Raw genomic sequence first — 17,192 nt, forward strand, 5'->3', positions numbered from 1 at the left:
ATTGACCTTTTGCAAACAACAGAGGAATTTCTGTAATTCTGAAGCCAGAAGCTGAGATTTGTGACCACAATCTGTCTGCAGAGTGTGACTCAAACCTTTATATTCCATTCTAAGATGGTGTTGCAGTTTTTTGTCAGTTTGCTTTTTTTTTTCCTTTTTGTGCAATTATGGATTTCAATAAGGCATAAAGAGAACTGTATCTTAATTTGAGAAGTAAATGTGTCAGATTTCCAGCATCAATTCGCAAGGTGATTTCCCAGGACGTGCAGACAGGCCTCTCCGGCTGCACTGTTATATCGCAATGCGTTGCTATTTCTCAATATCTTTTGTGTGAAATTAGCATTTTGAAAACCAAACCATTGATATAAATTAATGTTTTGTTACTGCTTTCACTGCTCTGTTAGCCATTCTTAAAGACATGCTTCTTCCATAGCTCTTCAATGAGGGTACGAAGTAGCAGTTAAACTACAACAATTGCATTGTTTTGCCTCCAGCAAGCACTGGGGGGGGAGCAAATTTCTTTTTGAGCATAATAGACATAGAGGCACACAAAGGACCTAGAAGAAAAATAATGCAATTTAATCATCTGTCAGCTTTTAATTTTTTTCTTATTTATTAAATTTGTAATCCATTATAATGTCTTCATCAATCAGTTTCACCATTAACATTTTTTACACTTGGTACAGTCATTAGACATGTAAATTAATTAACATGAAAGGAACATGATAAAAGAACAGTGAAAAGTACAATGTAATTAAGGCCCATCTGACTTACTGCCTTGCCCAAGATTAATTTACCCTCGCAAAATTGCGGAGGGAGATTGGCGCACAAAACCATGGACTACTGATGTGTGAGATGAGCCTTACAAACCAGTGCTGAGAAGCTGAACGAGCCTATAGTGCAAGCTTTCAGATTCCATTACCATGTTTTCAAGGGAGACTTCCCTGTTTGTTAAATAACTGCCATTAAAAAAACATTAAACTTCTCTAGAGGACCTGGTGCATGTATCTCAAGTTTATCATCTGGTATTTATTATAATAGTACAGGATGCAAAAGCTGATTAGTGCAAAGGAACCCCATCCTTTTATGTACGTAAGAAAAAACCCTGACCATATTGTAATCACAAAGTGTGCTTGTTAGTTAAAAGTGCCCTTTCTTTGCTTAACTAATACCCTCTCGGTTCGTGCTTTTCGAGTAGCACCACAGCCGCTGTGCACCGATGGTGAGGAATTATAAAAGACCAACTCAGGGGAAACCTCCATAGCTTTACAAAAATCACAGCATGCTTACTACAATTACTAAGAGAAGAAGTGAAAAAATATTGATGACAATATGGTAGCTGTAGAGAGCTGTTATCAAGGAGCTGCGGAGTTTAGTTTGACTGCTCAGGGGGTAGAATGAACTACCCCCCTGTTTTTCAATAATTAATCTCAGAGTGTGGCTTTCACACTGGCATCTTGGGACTTTGACTTAAAAGCGAGGCAGTACTTGGGGCTCTAATCAAAGGTACTCCGCCGTGCTTTGCAAGGGGCGGGTAGAATTACACACCCAGCAGAATCCACAACACGTGGCTTTTTCCCTGTTTATTTCTCTGATATTTTTAAAATAAGGCAAAAAGTAAATGATGTGACTCCTGTGGCTCAGCCAGTGAAATGATCCTCTGGATTCTTCTTTCTGTTTCTCCATACATTGCATTTTAATTCATGTTTTCCGGAGGCCTGCTGTTCGTAATGCAGCTCAGATTTATGGTTTGTCATCTTCCAACTGTGACCGCAATTCCGGTGCTAGAATAAAACTAGTTTGTTCCACCCTCCTCAGATCAGCGCAAGCCTTCCGACACAGAACTACCGAACACGGGCTTTGCCTTTAGGCAATACAGGCAGATATAGGGTGGTTTTTTATTTAATAGTACTACTCATTTTTACAGGTATTAGCAAAAATACACACACACACACACACATTTTCAGAACCGCTTGTCCCATACGGGGTCACGGAGCCTACCCGGCAACACAGGGCGTAAGGCCGGAGGGGGAGGGGACACACCCAGGACGGGACGCCAGTCCGTCACAAGGCACCCCAAGCGGGACTCGAACCCCAGACCCACCGGAGAGCAGGACTGCGGTCCAACCCACTGCGCCACCGCACCCCCTTTAGCAAAAATAGTTTTAAAAAATTGGGCGGAGACAAAGAACTGTTATAAATGGCATATGCTATAATAAATGAAATATTACCATTGAATGTCATTTCCATGATTATGTGTATCTCATATTTGATTTCACTGCGATCTCACCTGCCACTGTGGTAATTCTGACATTATAATATAATATTGTCAATTACGGCGTATTAAGACTCACTGTCTAATTTTAACAACAAATATTATGACGCACCCAGGTCTGAATCCCACCTCCTTCTGTAGAACCCTCGTGAAGATACTTAAAAATCTCTAGAAAATTTTAAGTAACATAACATTGTAAGTTAGCTTTGATTTCATTGCTTTTGTAAGTTTAGCATTTAAGTTTGCTGTCCAAAGTCTTCGTCTGTATAAAGGAGTGGGACGACCCAAAGCCGGCCTGCGCGAGACGGGAACGGCGGATTGAAGTCCTGCGTCGAACCAAATGGCCACAGCTGGGCTGAAATGTTTCACCGCGGGGAAATGTGTCTTTGTGATGATTTGGGGAAAGTTGGCTCTAGCCGCACATGCACCGTGTTAGGCAGGTGAGTCTGGAGGTTGGCAGGCTCACGAGCAGAGCAAAGAATGGATTTTGGAGTAGCTTAAGATGCAGTGCGGTCCAAGAGCCAAGGAGGAAAGTCGCAGTGGCATGGGGGAAGCGATAGGCACATTGCGGCCATTACGGAGCTGTGGCCGTTCCAGCTGAGAGACCGGATTGCAGCCTGCCAACTGCCAGCCACCCGGGGGGGGTGGCGAGGGGATTGGACAGGAGATACGGTTTATTGTTTTGTTTTCCTCTGTGCGCATTATCAGTGCGGATTTCGGACATCTTCCCCGCAGATTTGCTTTTTTCTTTTTCTTTTTATTATTTGGCGTGGTGGACGAGCACACCCCAGAAACTGTCCTCCGTGCGTGAGCCGCATTGTTCGAGTGGGATTTGCAAAGGTAACGTGGTGGTTGGCACAGTCCTTCAAAACAATTTTCTGTCATGAGTTCTGGATTCAGAACTGTCCCCATGTGAGGATGTTCTTGGCAAGCGCAGGCACCAACCGGAGCGTGTTCACTGCTTAGCACCAGACAGCGCTTGCCCGTTTCGCTTATGTCTTTGTAATTCTTCCCCCTCGATTTTTTCATCATCCAAGCGATACCCGTAGAAGTCCATATGCGCACATGCATACGCAAACATACAGGGTTAGATGCTGTGCGGGTTGTTACGGGTGCCTTTGCTTTCTCTTGTGCGCTGATGTCTTGTCACAGCTTCTGCAGCCTCCATCTATCGCACACAGAATTTGTTATAACGTGGCCCGCTGGGCTTGTTCTATCACGCTAATTGAGTAGACTATTGCGAAGAAGCCCAAAAACCTTGCTGAGTTTGTCTTATTTTCATTATATAAGCTTTTCTCAGTTGCTGATATGCCTGGATGTGTCACGCTGTCTTTATGATGCTGTTGTTCAGAACACACTTCAGGGAGAAGCAGGGATCTTTGGGGATTACATTCCAAGTTGCCCATTGTCTTTTTTTAAAGGCAATTATAGTAGTTGCTCTTTTCATACTAAGAGCTCCTTTAGGTATTAATCCTTTGCAATTAATATGCACATGTTCATTAAACATGCCGGCTACTTTCTATCTAATTGAGATTAATGCGTGGTTGTCTGTTGCCTTTGTGATCGTCCTTATCGTGTCTGAGCACATTTGTTACGAGAACTGGGGGACGGGAAGCTTACTGAAGTAAACTGTGCACAGCAGAGACCCCTGATAGAAGGAAACAATTGTAATGCGATGCAGGTAAATTAAAAGCTGAAATTAAGTGGGTGAAGGTTTTCTGCTTTGCGCTTAAAACTAATTTGGTCAAGTAGTGGTGGCAGTGACTTTGGAACCGCTAATCGTGGCAGCCATAATGAAGTGCATTTAGGGAAGCAAAGATCATTTGCATATTGAAGCATTTTTGAAGAGCTATCTCAATCGTTCCCCTTTTTTGTGTTAATAATTCTGATTTAATTGCCATTTTCAGTCCCGAGGCTAAATTTGTTCATCGTCTTTTATAAGCAGGACATATGTCAAGGACATTATTTTGTTGTATTAGCAGGTTTTTATTTGTTATTATCATTTTTAGTTGCAAGATACTCAAACCTGGAACTGGAACAAGTGCAGCGAAATTATAAACAAATAAACAAACAAACCTCACTGGTTCATTTAGCATACAAATGCTCAGCTGTCATGTTCAGACACTGCGTCACCCAAACAAGCAACATCTTGCCCAGCATAATTTGAGCCCTCCTTCTGTCGGTTTGCTTGCAGGTCTCTCTCGGGCCGCATTGTGGGCGGTGTCTGGTGGTTCTTCACCCTCATCATCATCTCCTCCTACACGGCCAACCTGGCAGCATTTCTCACCGTGGAAAGGATGGTATCACCCATTGAAAGCGCCGAGGACCTGGCTAAACAGACCGAGATTGCTTATGGAACCCTGGATGCTGGATCTACCAAGGAGTTCTTCAGGGTGAGGGTGCCCATGTCCTGTCCTCTCATTTTTTTGTCATGATGTAGTTTTAAACTTGACCAGAAATACGCATGGACTATGACAGTTCTAAAAATATAAGTGAATGTCCATGTTTCCCATTGTTTTTTTTTCCACTTTTGCTTTCACATTCTTAATTTCCCACGCAGAAACTCTGACTGAGCAGCAACTTGATACAGCAAAAGACGGTCAGACTCAAAACCCACTGTGCACTATATTAGTGGTTCATATGCCTTGTATACCTCGTATAATGGGCGTGAGAAGCATGAAGGAAGAAAGTGGAAAGCCACCTGGGGAAAAACCCCATAGCTTCCAATTAAAAGACCATTTGCTATTTTGCTTCCTCACCCTGTTTTCACCCCTCAGAGGTCGAAGATTGCCGTCTTTGAGAAGATGTGGTCCTACATGAAGTCGGCAGAGCCGTCAGTATTTGTGAAGACGACAGACGAAGGCGTACTCAGGGTGAGGAAGTCCAAGGGGAAGTATGCCTACCTGCTCGAGTCCACCATGAATGAGTACATTGAGCAGCGCAAACCCTGCGACACCATGAAGGTGGGGGGCAACCTGGACTCCAAGGGCTACGGCATTGCCACACCGAAGGGGTCCCCTCTAAGGTAGATATCTGCTGAAAATAAAGTCACATCATTGCAGAGCTGCAAATATATAATCACTTGTCACAATTACACTCTGGGTCATTTAGTGGTGAATGATGTTGCACTGAAATGTAAGCCATTTAATAAAGTCATTTAATATAAATTGTTTATTATTTTTTCTGACTAAGGACAAAAATGACTAATAATGTAATGTGAGTGTATTATGCCATTAATCACCTTCAGATTGATTATTTGTAACCTCCTTCACCACAGAAGAACCTTGTTTAATTATTCTAGTGTATTTCACAAGTCTGTTTTTGCACAAGTCCTGTTGAGAGCTGCAACCGGCTTATTCAGTGTGCTTGCATAAGGTAATGTCAGTGTTACATGACCTCTGCCTTCTCAAGAACGACTTGCATTTGTATGCCCTGTCCTTGTGTTTTAACACTAGAAAGTCATAGCTTGGCGGAGCAAAGTGCTTCTGGTGGAGCTGTTTTGAAATGGACCAGAAGTGGTGTGCTTTGAGCACATTTTTCCTTTGTGCCTGAAGCCCTATTCTTGGGATTTCAGGAATTTTTCTATTATGTATAAATATACAGGGCATATGAAGTGAAGCAAGAATCGTTATGAAAAGGTCAGCACCTTATAACTCTGTCTCTGCACGTAGACACTCTTTCAATAATTAATGTGTAATGTTTAATCCCGGTTTAAGGTTAAATGCTATTGGGAAAAGACAGTGGAAGCCTGCTTTGAGGAAAAACTGAAGGATCGATATGACGATGTAATGAAATTCAGGTGACTTCCCCCATCACTGTCACAAGGCAAAGCCACGAGTCGTAAGCACAATGGAATTGACCTGCCTTGATATGAAGAACAGCAGGATGGGAAAGGAGGTTGATGGTTTAAAAATAACTTGGGAAATTTATAATAGCCTTTCCCCAGTTGTGAGATAACCTCCTTGGGAAGAGACCTCAAAGAAGTTGTGCAATCTTTTGTAATTCACCTTATGAAGCTGCTAGCAAAAGGAGAAGGTGACATCTGATTCTGAATGGAAATGAATGACTTCCAACATATCACCCAGGGCAGAGCTAAGATTGGATTTAATACTCCACTGCAGTCCCTAAATCAGTGCAGGAAAAAAAGAAAATTGATTTATAAATGTGTAATTCTGTATCACTGTGAGCATCTCGGGGACAAGGCCCTATATCGTGCTCATATTTTAGGCTTTGCTTGCTGCTCCTGTGACGTATGTTTGCAGAGTAAGGGGTGTTTAGTATAACTGCTGTTCCTGCCAGAGAAAACCAGTTTTAATAGCTGTTTAAAGCTGATATCTCTAGGCCAAACAGGCAGAGGTGGTGGGTCAGAGAAGGAGTGTTTTCTGTATGGCTCAAGATCAGCACAGTTATAACTGTAAAATTGTGACATGTCTCTTCTCTCCGTCAAGCTCAGCATATACCAAATACCCCTTGTGCACTGATAATGCACATGCACACAGTACCTATAGCCACTAATGTGATAGCATACCAGTTTCAAGTTGCATTTGTTATTTTGATAAGAATGGGTTTTCTTTCCTTTTTCTCTAGTCATTTATGACTTGTGTTTTTTGCAAATCTCATTCATGTCTCTTTCCGTTGACAAAATCATCTCACCAGAGCACTGCCGCCTCCAAAATCAAATTCTCATCAGTTCTCCCAAACTCGATGTCAATTTCTGCCCATCACCCATAAATCCTCAGCGACTTCTTTCTTTCTGAATCTTTTGGGATAAGAAAGAATTCACGGATTTTACGGAGAAAGATGCCAAATTGGTGTGGCACTGCTGCGGGCAAAATCATGTGTGCTTGTGTGCTCCACTGCACTGTTTACTGCAGTACAGCACTGCATTTGTCTCCAGCAGGCCACTAAAGTACATGGAGGAAGTCTGGATATCTGGCTAAAGCTGTTGATGGTTTATGGTATTGCTATGTTAGTTGTGGTCCCTTTCCACTGAAAACTCACCACAGCTAAGCTCTGCCGGAGATTTCTCCACTAGTGCAAGGCACTAAATACTTGCTCGAGCCACTGCCACCCTTGATGCATATTTAAAGGAAAGTCACAATTAGTGAGCAATACCCAAGTCCAGCCTACTGTCGATATCTATTCTTCCTACCTGAAATCTTCGATACAAGTCTTGCTTTGTAAAATCCATCTTAAATATGGCCACTGAGCATTATTTTCCATCCTAAAAAGAGAAAAAAATATGTACTTACCCCACACAACACACCTGCTTTCTTAGCATTAGCTAATGGCCATAGAAGCAGATAGTGTTGTGTAAAAAACTAATCACAGCAAATAATTTAAAAGTCTGTTTTCACATAACGCTGTATCTCGCCATAACATATCTCAATTAATACTGACCAGTATTATTTTATCATTTCAAGAAATCCAGTAAACCTGGCAGTGTTAAAACTGAACGAGCAGGGCCTCTTGGACAAATTGAAAAACAAATGGTGGTACGACAAGGGAGAGTGCGGCAGCGGGGGAGGTGATTCCAAGGTCAGCCCCAGTATGAGCCACTCCGTGGGTAACCACGACTTTTGGGGGGTAACCGGCAACTTGAGTCTGCAAACACTTTGGCCACGTGACTCGGCATCAACCAGGTGCCAATGGAAATCAAAAAGCCCAGACTGGTAAAATCCACCTTCTGTGGAACTGATATCTGCTATTGCTATAGTTTATAATTTCTTTATAGACCACTCTGGAATGCATACTTTTTATGTCTCGCGTTGCCTAGAGACTAGTTTTACATCTATGTTGATGTTTGACAATCATATCTGCACAACGCCAACCCTTTGCATAAACCAAGTGTTTGCTGTTTGCCGGTTACCCAAAGTGATATAGTAATACACATCTTGCAGTAGGGAGAAAGGAAACAAAGCTGGATGGAGTATTAATTCATATCACTTTGACACTGAAGTATCAAGTTACTGATTGTGTATCAAGTGATTGATCTTTCTCTCTTTCTACTTACTTCTAAGACATTAATACATATTTATGGGTATATGTTTAATATGTGCTGAATAACATAAAATAACATGGATAATGTTATTTATGTTATTTCCCTGGTTGAAGAATCCCCGTAAACCTAGCGGTGTTGAAACTCAATGAGCAAGCCGTCTTAGACAAACTGAAAAACAAATGGTGGTACGATAAAGGGGAGTGTGGAAGCAAGGACTCCGCAAGAAAGGTCAGTCCACAAGTTGGTCCTTCTTCACACAAAGATCAGTTCTGTATCTGTCAGAGGCTCTCTCTCCCCTTCATGGCACTGGGCACTTTGCAGCTCTTCTCTCCAGCCTGTCATTTACCTGTTGTGGAACCTCTAGAATAGTCTGGAGCTGAATCAATGTTTGCATTGTGGTTTTGAAGATCCTAGCGAAAGTCCTTCAGTCTTCTGTCAACGATTATTTCGATATAGACTTGCAAAAACTTTTGCAATTTGCAATGCTGGCTCAAGTCATGAACTGATTTGACATCAATAAAAGCCTTGAGAGTGCGGTGAGATGTTGTGTTTAACACTTTAATATTTCATGGAGGACAGTAGTTACGATAAAGCTGTAATTGGATATACAATTCGAATGTAACTGTACACTGAAAGACAGAAATAAGAGACACATTTATATCAACATGAAAAACAATGTCCTCCATCAGAAAACCTTACACTGCTTGTATAATCAAGAGAACCATAAATATTTAAACCATTCTATGTCTTTCATCTAATAGTGTTGTAGAATTAATTATTCAGTAAATTCAGAATATATTAGCCCTGAAAAAGTCCTGGAAAGCATTTGATATTAATATACCAGTCTATATAAAGCTAAGTGTTATGAAATCAATACTTCTCTTTAAGAGGCAACCCTTCAAACAAACTCTTAATAAAAAATTATGATTAATATTACGGCTTCAAAATTGTCCATCCACGATGCAGTACACGTCAGCTGATTTAAAATGAAATGTCACAATAAGCTACTAAATGTCAGGCTGGAGAGAAAAGCATTTTTTTGCAGGCTCCTCGTAACTTTTAAGTAGTCCTTCCCCGTTCCCCACTAATGATTTTGCCCCCACTTTGTCAGAACATGCCGTTTGCATGCTTTTGGATGTGACCCTTAGGCCTTAGGCACGGTCCCCAAACCCAGCTGCATGAGATCAATGATGACCACACCCCTTCTATTGTGATGTCATGGTCAAAGTATTGACGTAGCTGAACCCGGTGCCCAAAAAGGACTGCACATGTAACACGTAACCTAAACCCTAAGCAAGCCCCCAAAACAAAATTCTAAATTAGCTTAAATGTAGTTTTTATTATTTTTATTTCTCCTGCATGGCTATAACCACCGAGAACTCCCAACGTCCTAAACCTACCTCCCCAAATGATGCTATTGTTTACTGGCAATATATAGATATGTTTTGTTTAGAGACTGTGTCTTTTATATAATTTGATTCAGTCGACTGGAGGTTTGTGACATTAGTGAGAATTTAGGTAGCTGTAATGGGTAGATGAAAAAATGACCTTGTTAAGTATAAGCTTAAGTCAGTGCATGAATGCATGTTTCTGTTCATGTTTGTTGTATTTAAGAAAAACAAAATGTTTTTTATTATCCTGAATAAAAGAGCAAACCTGATTAATTAAAGGTTTGTAGCTGTAAATGCATTAACAACAATATAACTTGAAAAGCCAGCGCAAGCAATAACATGAGACTTATTTATGTAAATGAATTACATTCCAAATACATTAAATATTGGTATAATTTTAGTAGTCCTTCAATTGACAGTTATAGGCTAAAGTTGATGCTATTAACAGTGCTGTTTTAAAGCAGCGTAGCATATTAAATATAGATTCAACAGTGGTAGTGTTGATTTCCTCTCTAGAGTCTGTGTTTGTGTATATGTGTGTGTGACTGTTTGTGTGCACACAAATGTGCGTGCATAACGTGTCTTCTTGACCCCATGCTTCTCTGCTCGTAGGACAAGACCAGCGCTCTGAGCCTCAGTAATGTGGCCGGGGTCTTCTACATCCTCATCGGCGGGCTGGGGCTGGCCATGCTGGTCGCTCTGGTTGAGTTCTGTTACAAGTCCAGAACCGAGTCCAGGCGAATGAAGGTGTCCTCACGTGCCGCTCAGGCCTTTCACTGCTCCGCGTTAGACAGCACGGGCGCTACCGCCCCCTACACTGAGCTACAGAGTTACAGCCTGTGCGGGATGGACAGTGTTAAGATTTAAGACCCATGGGGTAGGAACGACGACTGTCCGGAGCCACTTTGTATTCCCGCCACTTGATGCGACCGCTTGTTGAGACAGCGCTCACAGCTTCTGTTGCACCTCTGTTATAATCTCTGTTCCGCTCAGCTAGCCGGCTAACTGCTAACTGTCTGCGCTCGGAGCAGAGTCGTTCTGGCAAGCCATGTTACCCTGTCCAAACGTAACGCAGCATTCGTGCCCATTCGACTAACACTCGAGGCTTGTTTGCTTCAAACTTGACATTAGCAGGTCTGATTAGCTCTCTGACCCTTATACACATGGCAGATTGTTCATTCGCCATTGTTTAAAGGACAACGGGCTTTAGGGCAAGTCATTATTGAACATTTTTCAACGCATATTCCTGTTAGCACCCTTTCATGAAGTGTCAAAGCATTAGCAAAACAATTTTTGAAGGGTCTATTAGGATTGGTGACCGAGTCACTGTTGATCTAGTCAAAAGTGAAGCAATCACCTCAAAGATATTTGTGTATTAAGAGTTGGAGATAAATCGTAAAACAGCTTTCAGTGTTTCGCTCCTGTTATTTTCTACATAAAAATAGTCATGTGTGGACTTCTCTGAGACCAGTTCAGTATGCAGGACATCCTTGTAAATGTTGACTCAGCATCATAAATATTCTTTACGATTGCTTTGAACACGTTCGCTCAGCCTACAGTGCAAATTCTTACAATGTGTAACATATACATTGCCTTTCCTGTCAGTGCTCGAAATGGCGGTGGCAAATAAACTAATTAGCCGGTATCAGCTGGGAAATGTAATGTTCGAAGCTCATTCAAGTGTGCCGAAATCAAGTCATTTATAGGCTCATAACACAACACATAGGTCATTAGCTCTAGTGTCAAGCCCACTGAGTTTCATTGGGATAAACTGATGCACAAGATAGGCCCTGAAATATAATAAATAATTATGCATAGCCTACATTTCATCTGAATATTTGCATTTATGTTACACACTGCACAGTTGTTTCTTCTGAATAATTTGAACTTAAAGCTCATCAGAAAAACATCAAGGTAAAGACAGGAACCAGAGAAAAATAAAGTCTGAATAAAGTTATTAATCATCTTATGATATAGGAGATGCTAATTATCTGTTGTGTGCTAATACATGATTATATTTATGCATGCATGATATATAGGAATGTCATTTATTATGGTCAAGTGTATTGTACACTGGCTCCTCAGTTTACACAATTTGGATCAGAAGATTGTCACTTATTTCTTTTTTATAACTTTACCTTCAAAATCATTTCCTCAAATCACAGTTGTTAAAATCTTAATGATACAGGCACAAATCCGCATATTTGGTGGTTCTGTGAAAACCTTAGATACGCAGTAGCTATAATCAATAAAGAGTTATTTTGCAAGTGTTTTATTTTTAATTTCTATAATTTTTGTCGAAATTAAAAGTAATTTAACGTGACTGAAAATCAAAATACATTCTATCCACAACCTCCTTTTGAATCCTGGTTGTTGAGGGACGCCATAAGCATGTGCAACATTCTTCGCACTGCTTTCAGTGTTCATTATTATCTCCGCTTTTGTCTCCATAGTACCATTACGTTTCTTCTTACTGGTGCTGTTAGAATCACCAGAGTTCAGAAATAACATACAAGAGCTGTAAATAATGTGGAAGAAAACTGAATAAAGATGGCCCACGCTGTTCCGTTTGGGTGCATTTTACTGCCTCCTGTCAGCGCCGAATGTAAGTGGGTTGCATTTGGTTTGCTACAAAGACAAACTTAGGACATACATGAAAATTCTTAACTGAAATTTTGGGAACTTGAGGAGCTAGTGTACTTGAAATTTTCTACAACAAATATTGTATGTTGGCAGAGTGTCAGCTAATATGCTAAACTGCACATCTCTGTCCCCCCACAAACCATCAGCAATGCATCAATGATGCCATGCGGAGCTCCACCTTGACCAGAATGAGCGGGAACGGCAGTGGAGGTGAGAACGGGCGGATAGTAACGCACGACTTTCCCAAAACGATGCAGACTCTCCCGTGCATGAGTCACGCAGCCAGCTTGGGCCTGGGGACATCAGGCATGTGATGGAACTTACCTGTTGGGAGGCAGAACAGGCATGCCGTCACACCACGGCATTCAACTGCTGCCCACCGCAGACATACTGCCAAATGGACTCATGGACTACGCAAAACAGACTGGGGAAAAAATTTTTTCTAAAGGAAAACTATTTGTTTAAAAAAATTAACGTGCTGCAATAAATAAGCCGTCTGGACTTTTTAAGAAAAATGTACATTTATGTGCGTATAAAGAAAAGTATCTAAAAAGTGACACTTGCGCTGTGGCCGTTCTATAGACCCAGTTTTCTTTAGTCTCTGTGTGCAATATTTTGGTTATTATCGGTATTCAACAACGTTGTCTGCCTTATGTTTTTTCTGTAAAATTATGGAATTACAAAAAAGGATTTTTTTTTCCACAATGAAACTATTCATTCATATAAAATAATAGCAAACCCAATATTGTTTACCGCACAGAACGGTAAGTCAATGTAATAGAGCCTTTGTTTTAGAAGATACCATGTCACTTCATAGTCATATAATATTGGATGGGCACAGTGCTCTGTACTGGAAGATGTCAAATTCATGTAAACTTAATGCACACAGAAGCGAAATGACTTTAAGTTTCTATGCCCATTTACGAGTTAATCTCTATATTTGAAATCAGTGACCACCAAAGATACATCTTGCTACTATTACAAATAAATATGAATTTGTGTGTTAAAAGTATGATAAACTTTAAGAGGGCCCCATTTTTGACTGATTGACTACATGGCTGCTATGTCTGGACTTGCTTGGTATACCTCATTCTCTTTTGATGGGTGTTCACATCCTTTTTTACCTTACATTGATGCTATGAGTTGTGAAAACACTGTCAATAGCATAATCACATATACACTGTATTTGAGATGAGTTCAATTTCAAAAATTCCTAAGTGAAAAAGTATTTCAAGCATATGAGTAGCATATGCATTTAATCGGATCTTTCTTTTCCAGAAAATAATGGGTATAGTGCATGGATACATTGTAACATTTTACTGATGGGTGACAATTAATTTTAATGACATCCCTAAGTTTGTAATGTTGGCATGCATGAATGACTGTCATTTAATGTTTACCCACTTGTATAGGTATGAGCCTCATCTGTATAAAAATTACAACAAAGGGCTTCAAACATTATAAAAATCAACCACACATATATCAGCATGTAACCAAAAAGACATTGCCTTTTACCCTCTGGCATATTTAAATCAGCTTGCAGAGATTTCAGCTATTTATAATATTTATTTATAAATCAGTATTCGTATTGAGTAACTGCTTGATGTGTGCAGCCAAATCTTCATTGGGCTTGCTCTGTCATGAGGGATGGTGTGGGAACCAACTAAGGAAGTTTGTTTCCAATATATATATTCTAATCAAAATTAGTATTTAATTGAATGGCACATAGTTTTACATAGTTTCGAAAATATATCCCCTGTATCACTATACTTCAGCATCTATTACTGCCTCAAACATTGGAATGGATGAGCATGACTGCAAAATGCAGGAGGCCCTCTTAGGCTTCCAGACAGACGGCAGCATGTTGTGCCCTCTGCTTGAGAATATTACTCTCTGGGGTTCTTTTCCTCATCAGTGAAATGAAGCTCAGTGGTTTGCAAACTATTGCCGGATTTGTTCAAGTTTGGAAGCCAGAAGGAAAGCGGAGTCATGGGATGCGAAAGGACCGATGTTTACAGCTAGAATAACAAAACATTTTATTTGGCATGTCTTTAAAATGCAGCTGGGCTGAGACTGCGTTGCCTTTGTGATGCTTTCTTATGTACGAGAGGGGAGGAATATGCAACTACTGTGCTCAAGACTAGTAATCTAGATTCTTTAAATTACATCAAGTTAACTCTTAAAGGAAAATGGTATTTCTGATTGGGCACGTATTTAATTCATACGCATTTCTTTTGCACTGGTCTTTATAGCTACTGAACAAAATTTTCCTTCTTTTGTTTTTAACTCGAGTTTGTCTGAATTCAAACTCTACACTCGCTATATGGGTTGTATTAGCTGAGTTTCCAAATTAAAGATGTTTTGTTCTCGATGGTTAACACAATCTCCAAGCCTGCAGCAGGCCTTGAAAAAATATTTATGCTTTCAAGAATTAATTTACTACTATAGTAATTTAGTATATACAAATAATATTATTTATTTTAAAGATATGCTTTGCAGCCTTTTCTGGATTCAAAATTTGTTCTTCCTACAGTGCACTGTGCAAATTTCACCATCCGACCATATTGTTCAAGAATTTCTAATATTATTTAGCTATTTCTTTTCACAAAAATTCTGACAGCCCTGCACAATATGAAGAAAAGCCCTGTTCTACTTCATGACAGAAATAATTGTTTTTACCTTAATAAATCTGTAAAAAGACATTAAGCATTTCTGTTATATTAAGAACATTCAAGCTGCTAAGAATATGTTTTACACAAGGATGGATTTGGCGAGGTGATGTCAAAATAATAGATATAAATATTACTGCATCAATTTAGGTTGAATTTGAAATTTGTCTTGTTGATTTTTTGTGGAATTTAAAAGGGATATTTACTAAATATGGCTTTTTGATATTTTCATTCTAACACAACTATTTCTGTTTTTACTGTTCATTTTTATTACAAAATCAAAAAAATGAAACAATGTGTTCACCTGAACTTCACAATATTGTTGTTTTTTATAGACCATGACAGCAAGATGTGACTTGAATTATTGCTGGTGGAAAATAAGTAAATAAATGAATAAAAATGTTCATAAATAAATTAAACCTTTTCTAATCAACTGTTCCTTTTCTTACTTCAGCTAGGATACAGAGTAATGGCTCTATGAGACAGTGGCTGCTTGAGGGAGACAGGAAGAGAGAACAAGAAAAATCCAGTCCCCCTTGTAAAACATGTTTAAATAAGCTGAAGGGAATATTTGTTTAAAGTAAGCATCTGGGGTGGTGCAACCCAGGGCATTTTCAATGCTCACAGAGGACAATTAAATATTCCTAACAAACTGGGTTATCCCAAACGTTACATAAACCATAAACAACTGTCCCTTTTCTGTGAAACTCTTTCTCTCATTATTATCATGTCATTCTTTTCTTTCGTCAGAGTCCTGAATGAGTGTATGATCTCACTGATCACGTAAAGCTCATATTCCAGCTGGTAGCATGGTCAGAGCTGTTATCTTTGAACTCAAAGGTGGCAAATTCAAGTCCCACCTCCAGATGTCATACCCTTCAGCAAGGTCCTTACAATAAATTGTTCCAGTAAAATTGCCCAGCTATTTAAATGGGGAAATCATTATAAGTCACTTTGGGAAAAAAAAAAAAAAACACACACACACACACACACACACACACACACACACACACACACACACACTGTCTACAACCGCTTGTCCCAAGCGGGGTCGCAGCAAACCGGAGCTGAACCCAGCAATACAAGGGCACAAGGGGACACAGCCAGGATGGGACGACAGCCCACCACAAGGCACCCCAAGCAGGACTTAACCCCAGACGCCACACAGCGGGCCCTGGCCAAACCCGCTGCATCACCACGTCCCCCACTTTGTAAAAAAACATCAGCTAAATGAAAAAATAAATACATTCCATGTAAAATCATTTTCCCAAGTGCAGTTTCCTGTTAGTAAACAAACAATATAAAATGTCTATGACATACATTCCACATATATTGTTCAGGTCAGAAGAAATTTAAAGAAACTTTGATTCTTTGAGCTTTCCTGTAACTTGAAATTACTTTTTTGCATATCTACAGTCATAACATTGGCATGGAGCATAGAAGATCAAGATGACAGGCCTTTAAAAATGTGATATGATGAGTGAATAGACCTATATAGACCTATATGATGCAGAAGTGAAGATTAGAATTTGCATCAGACAGTCGTTTGTGGAACATATAGAATCTCCATTGGGATTTTACCTCAACATGCAGTTATGCTGGATCAAGATGCCATTGAGATCCACGCAAATCCAATTTGAAAGTAAAGTCGATAAATGAAGAATTGATGTTTTCAATATGTGTGTGCTATAAAAGGAATGCATCCTTTAGGCATCCTTTTTAATTTTACACAATCCTGTGGTGTTGGAATGCATGAGTGTAACAGTTTTACATCAGATGGAGAATGTTCATCACTTGGTTGGCAGCAGTTTGTTCACTTTGTCTGTGTAATTGTCCCAAAGGCTAACTGTATTGTTATGGTAACATTTATAAAACAACTGAATATAATGCATTGTTATTTAATTAGTTAATTAGTGAACTTTGTACATACATTTGAAACAATTGCGCTTTTTCCTCACTTTTCATCTTTTTTAAAGGCTCATGAGCGACAATTGGCTCAGCTGGAATTCTGCAAATCAGCAATACATCACAAAAATAGATTATTAATGACATGATTCCATTTGGGATAAAACAAATCATTACAACCTATGAAGCTCTGATGTGCGTACTTACAAATGTTGCAAACAGAATGTCAAAAAGCTTCATCGACACATCGACCAATAATAGGCTGTAAAATCCCAATCTTTGGTTATAACATTGTTCCCCAGAAAGAG

General features: G+C 39.8%; 1 protein-coding gene across 4 annotated transcripts in view; it reads left to right on the plus strand.

Annotated features, from left to right (window-relative positions):
• The window catches only part of gria1a (glutamate receptor, ionotropic, AMPA 1a), a 59,106-nt gene extending 45,723 nt beyond the window's left edge, over positions 1–13,383 (plus strand). The window contains exons 12-16 of one of the 4 annotated variants that reach the window (XM_018756473.2): positions 4,470–4,668; positions 5,053–5,300; positions 7,699–7,813; positions 10,280–10,414; positions 12,457–13,383. In XM_018756473.2, the coding sequence (XP_018611989.2) occupies positions 4,470–4,668; positions 5,053–5,300; positions 7,699–7,813; positions 10,280–10,414; positions 12,457–12,624 (865 nt within the window). In that variant the 3' untranslated portion in view covers positions 12,625–13,383. Of the gene's footprint in view, positions 1–4,469; positions 4,669–5,052; positions 5,301–7,698; positions 7,814–8,389; positions 8,505–10,279; positions 10,545–12,456 lie in introns of those variants that run through there. The other 3 variants (XM_018756476.2, XM_018756474.2, XM_018756475.2) reach the window with 3 other exon arrangements.
• Positions 13,384–17,192: the final 3,809 nt, after the last annotated feature.

This window comes from Scleropages formosus, chromosome 13, assembly GCF_900964775.1.
Source record: "Scleropages formosus chromosome 13, fSclFor1.1, whole genome shotgun sequence".
Taxonomy (NCBI): Eukaryota; Metazoa; Chordata; class Actinopteri; order Osteoglossiformes; family Osteoglossidae; genus Scleropages; species Scleropages formosus.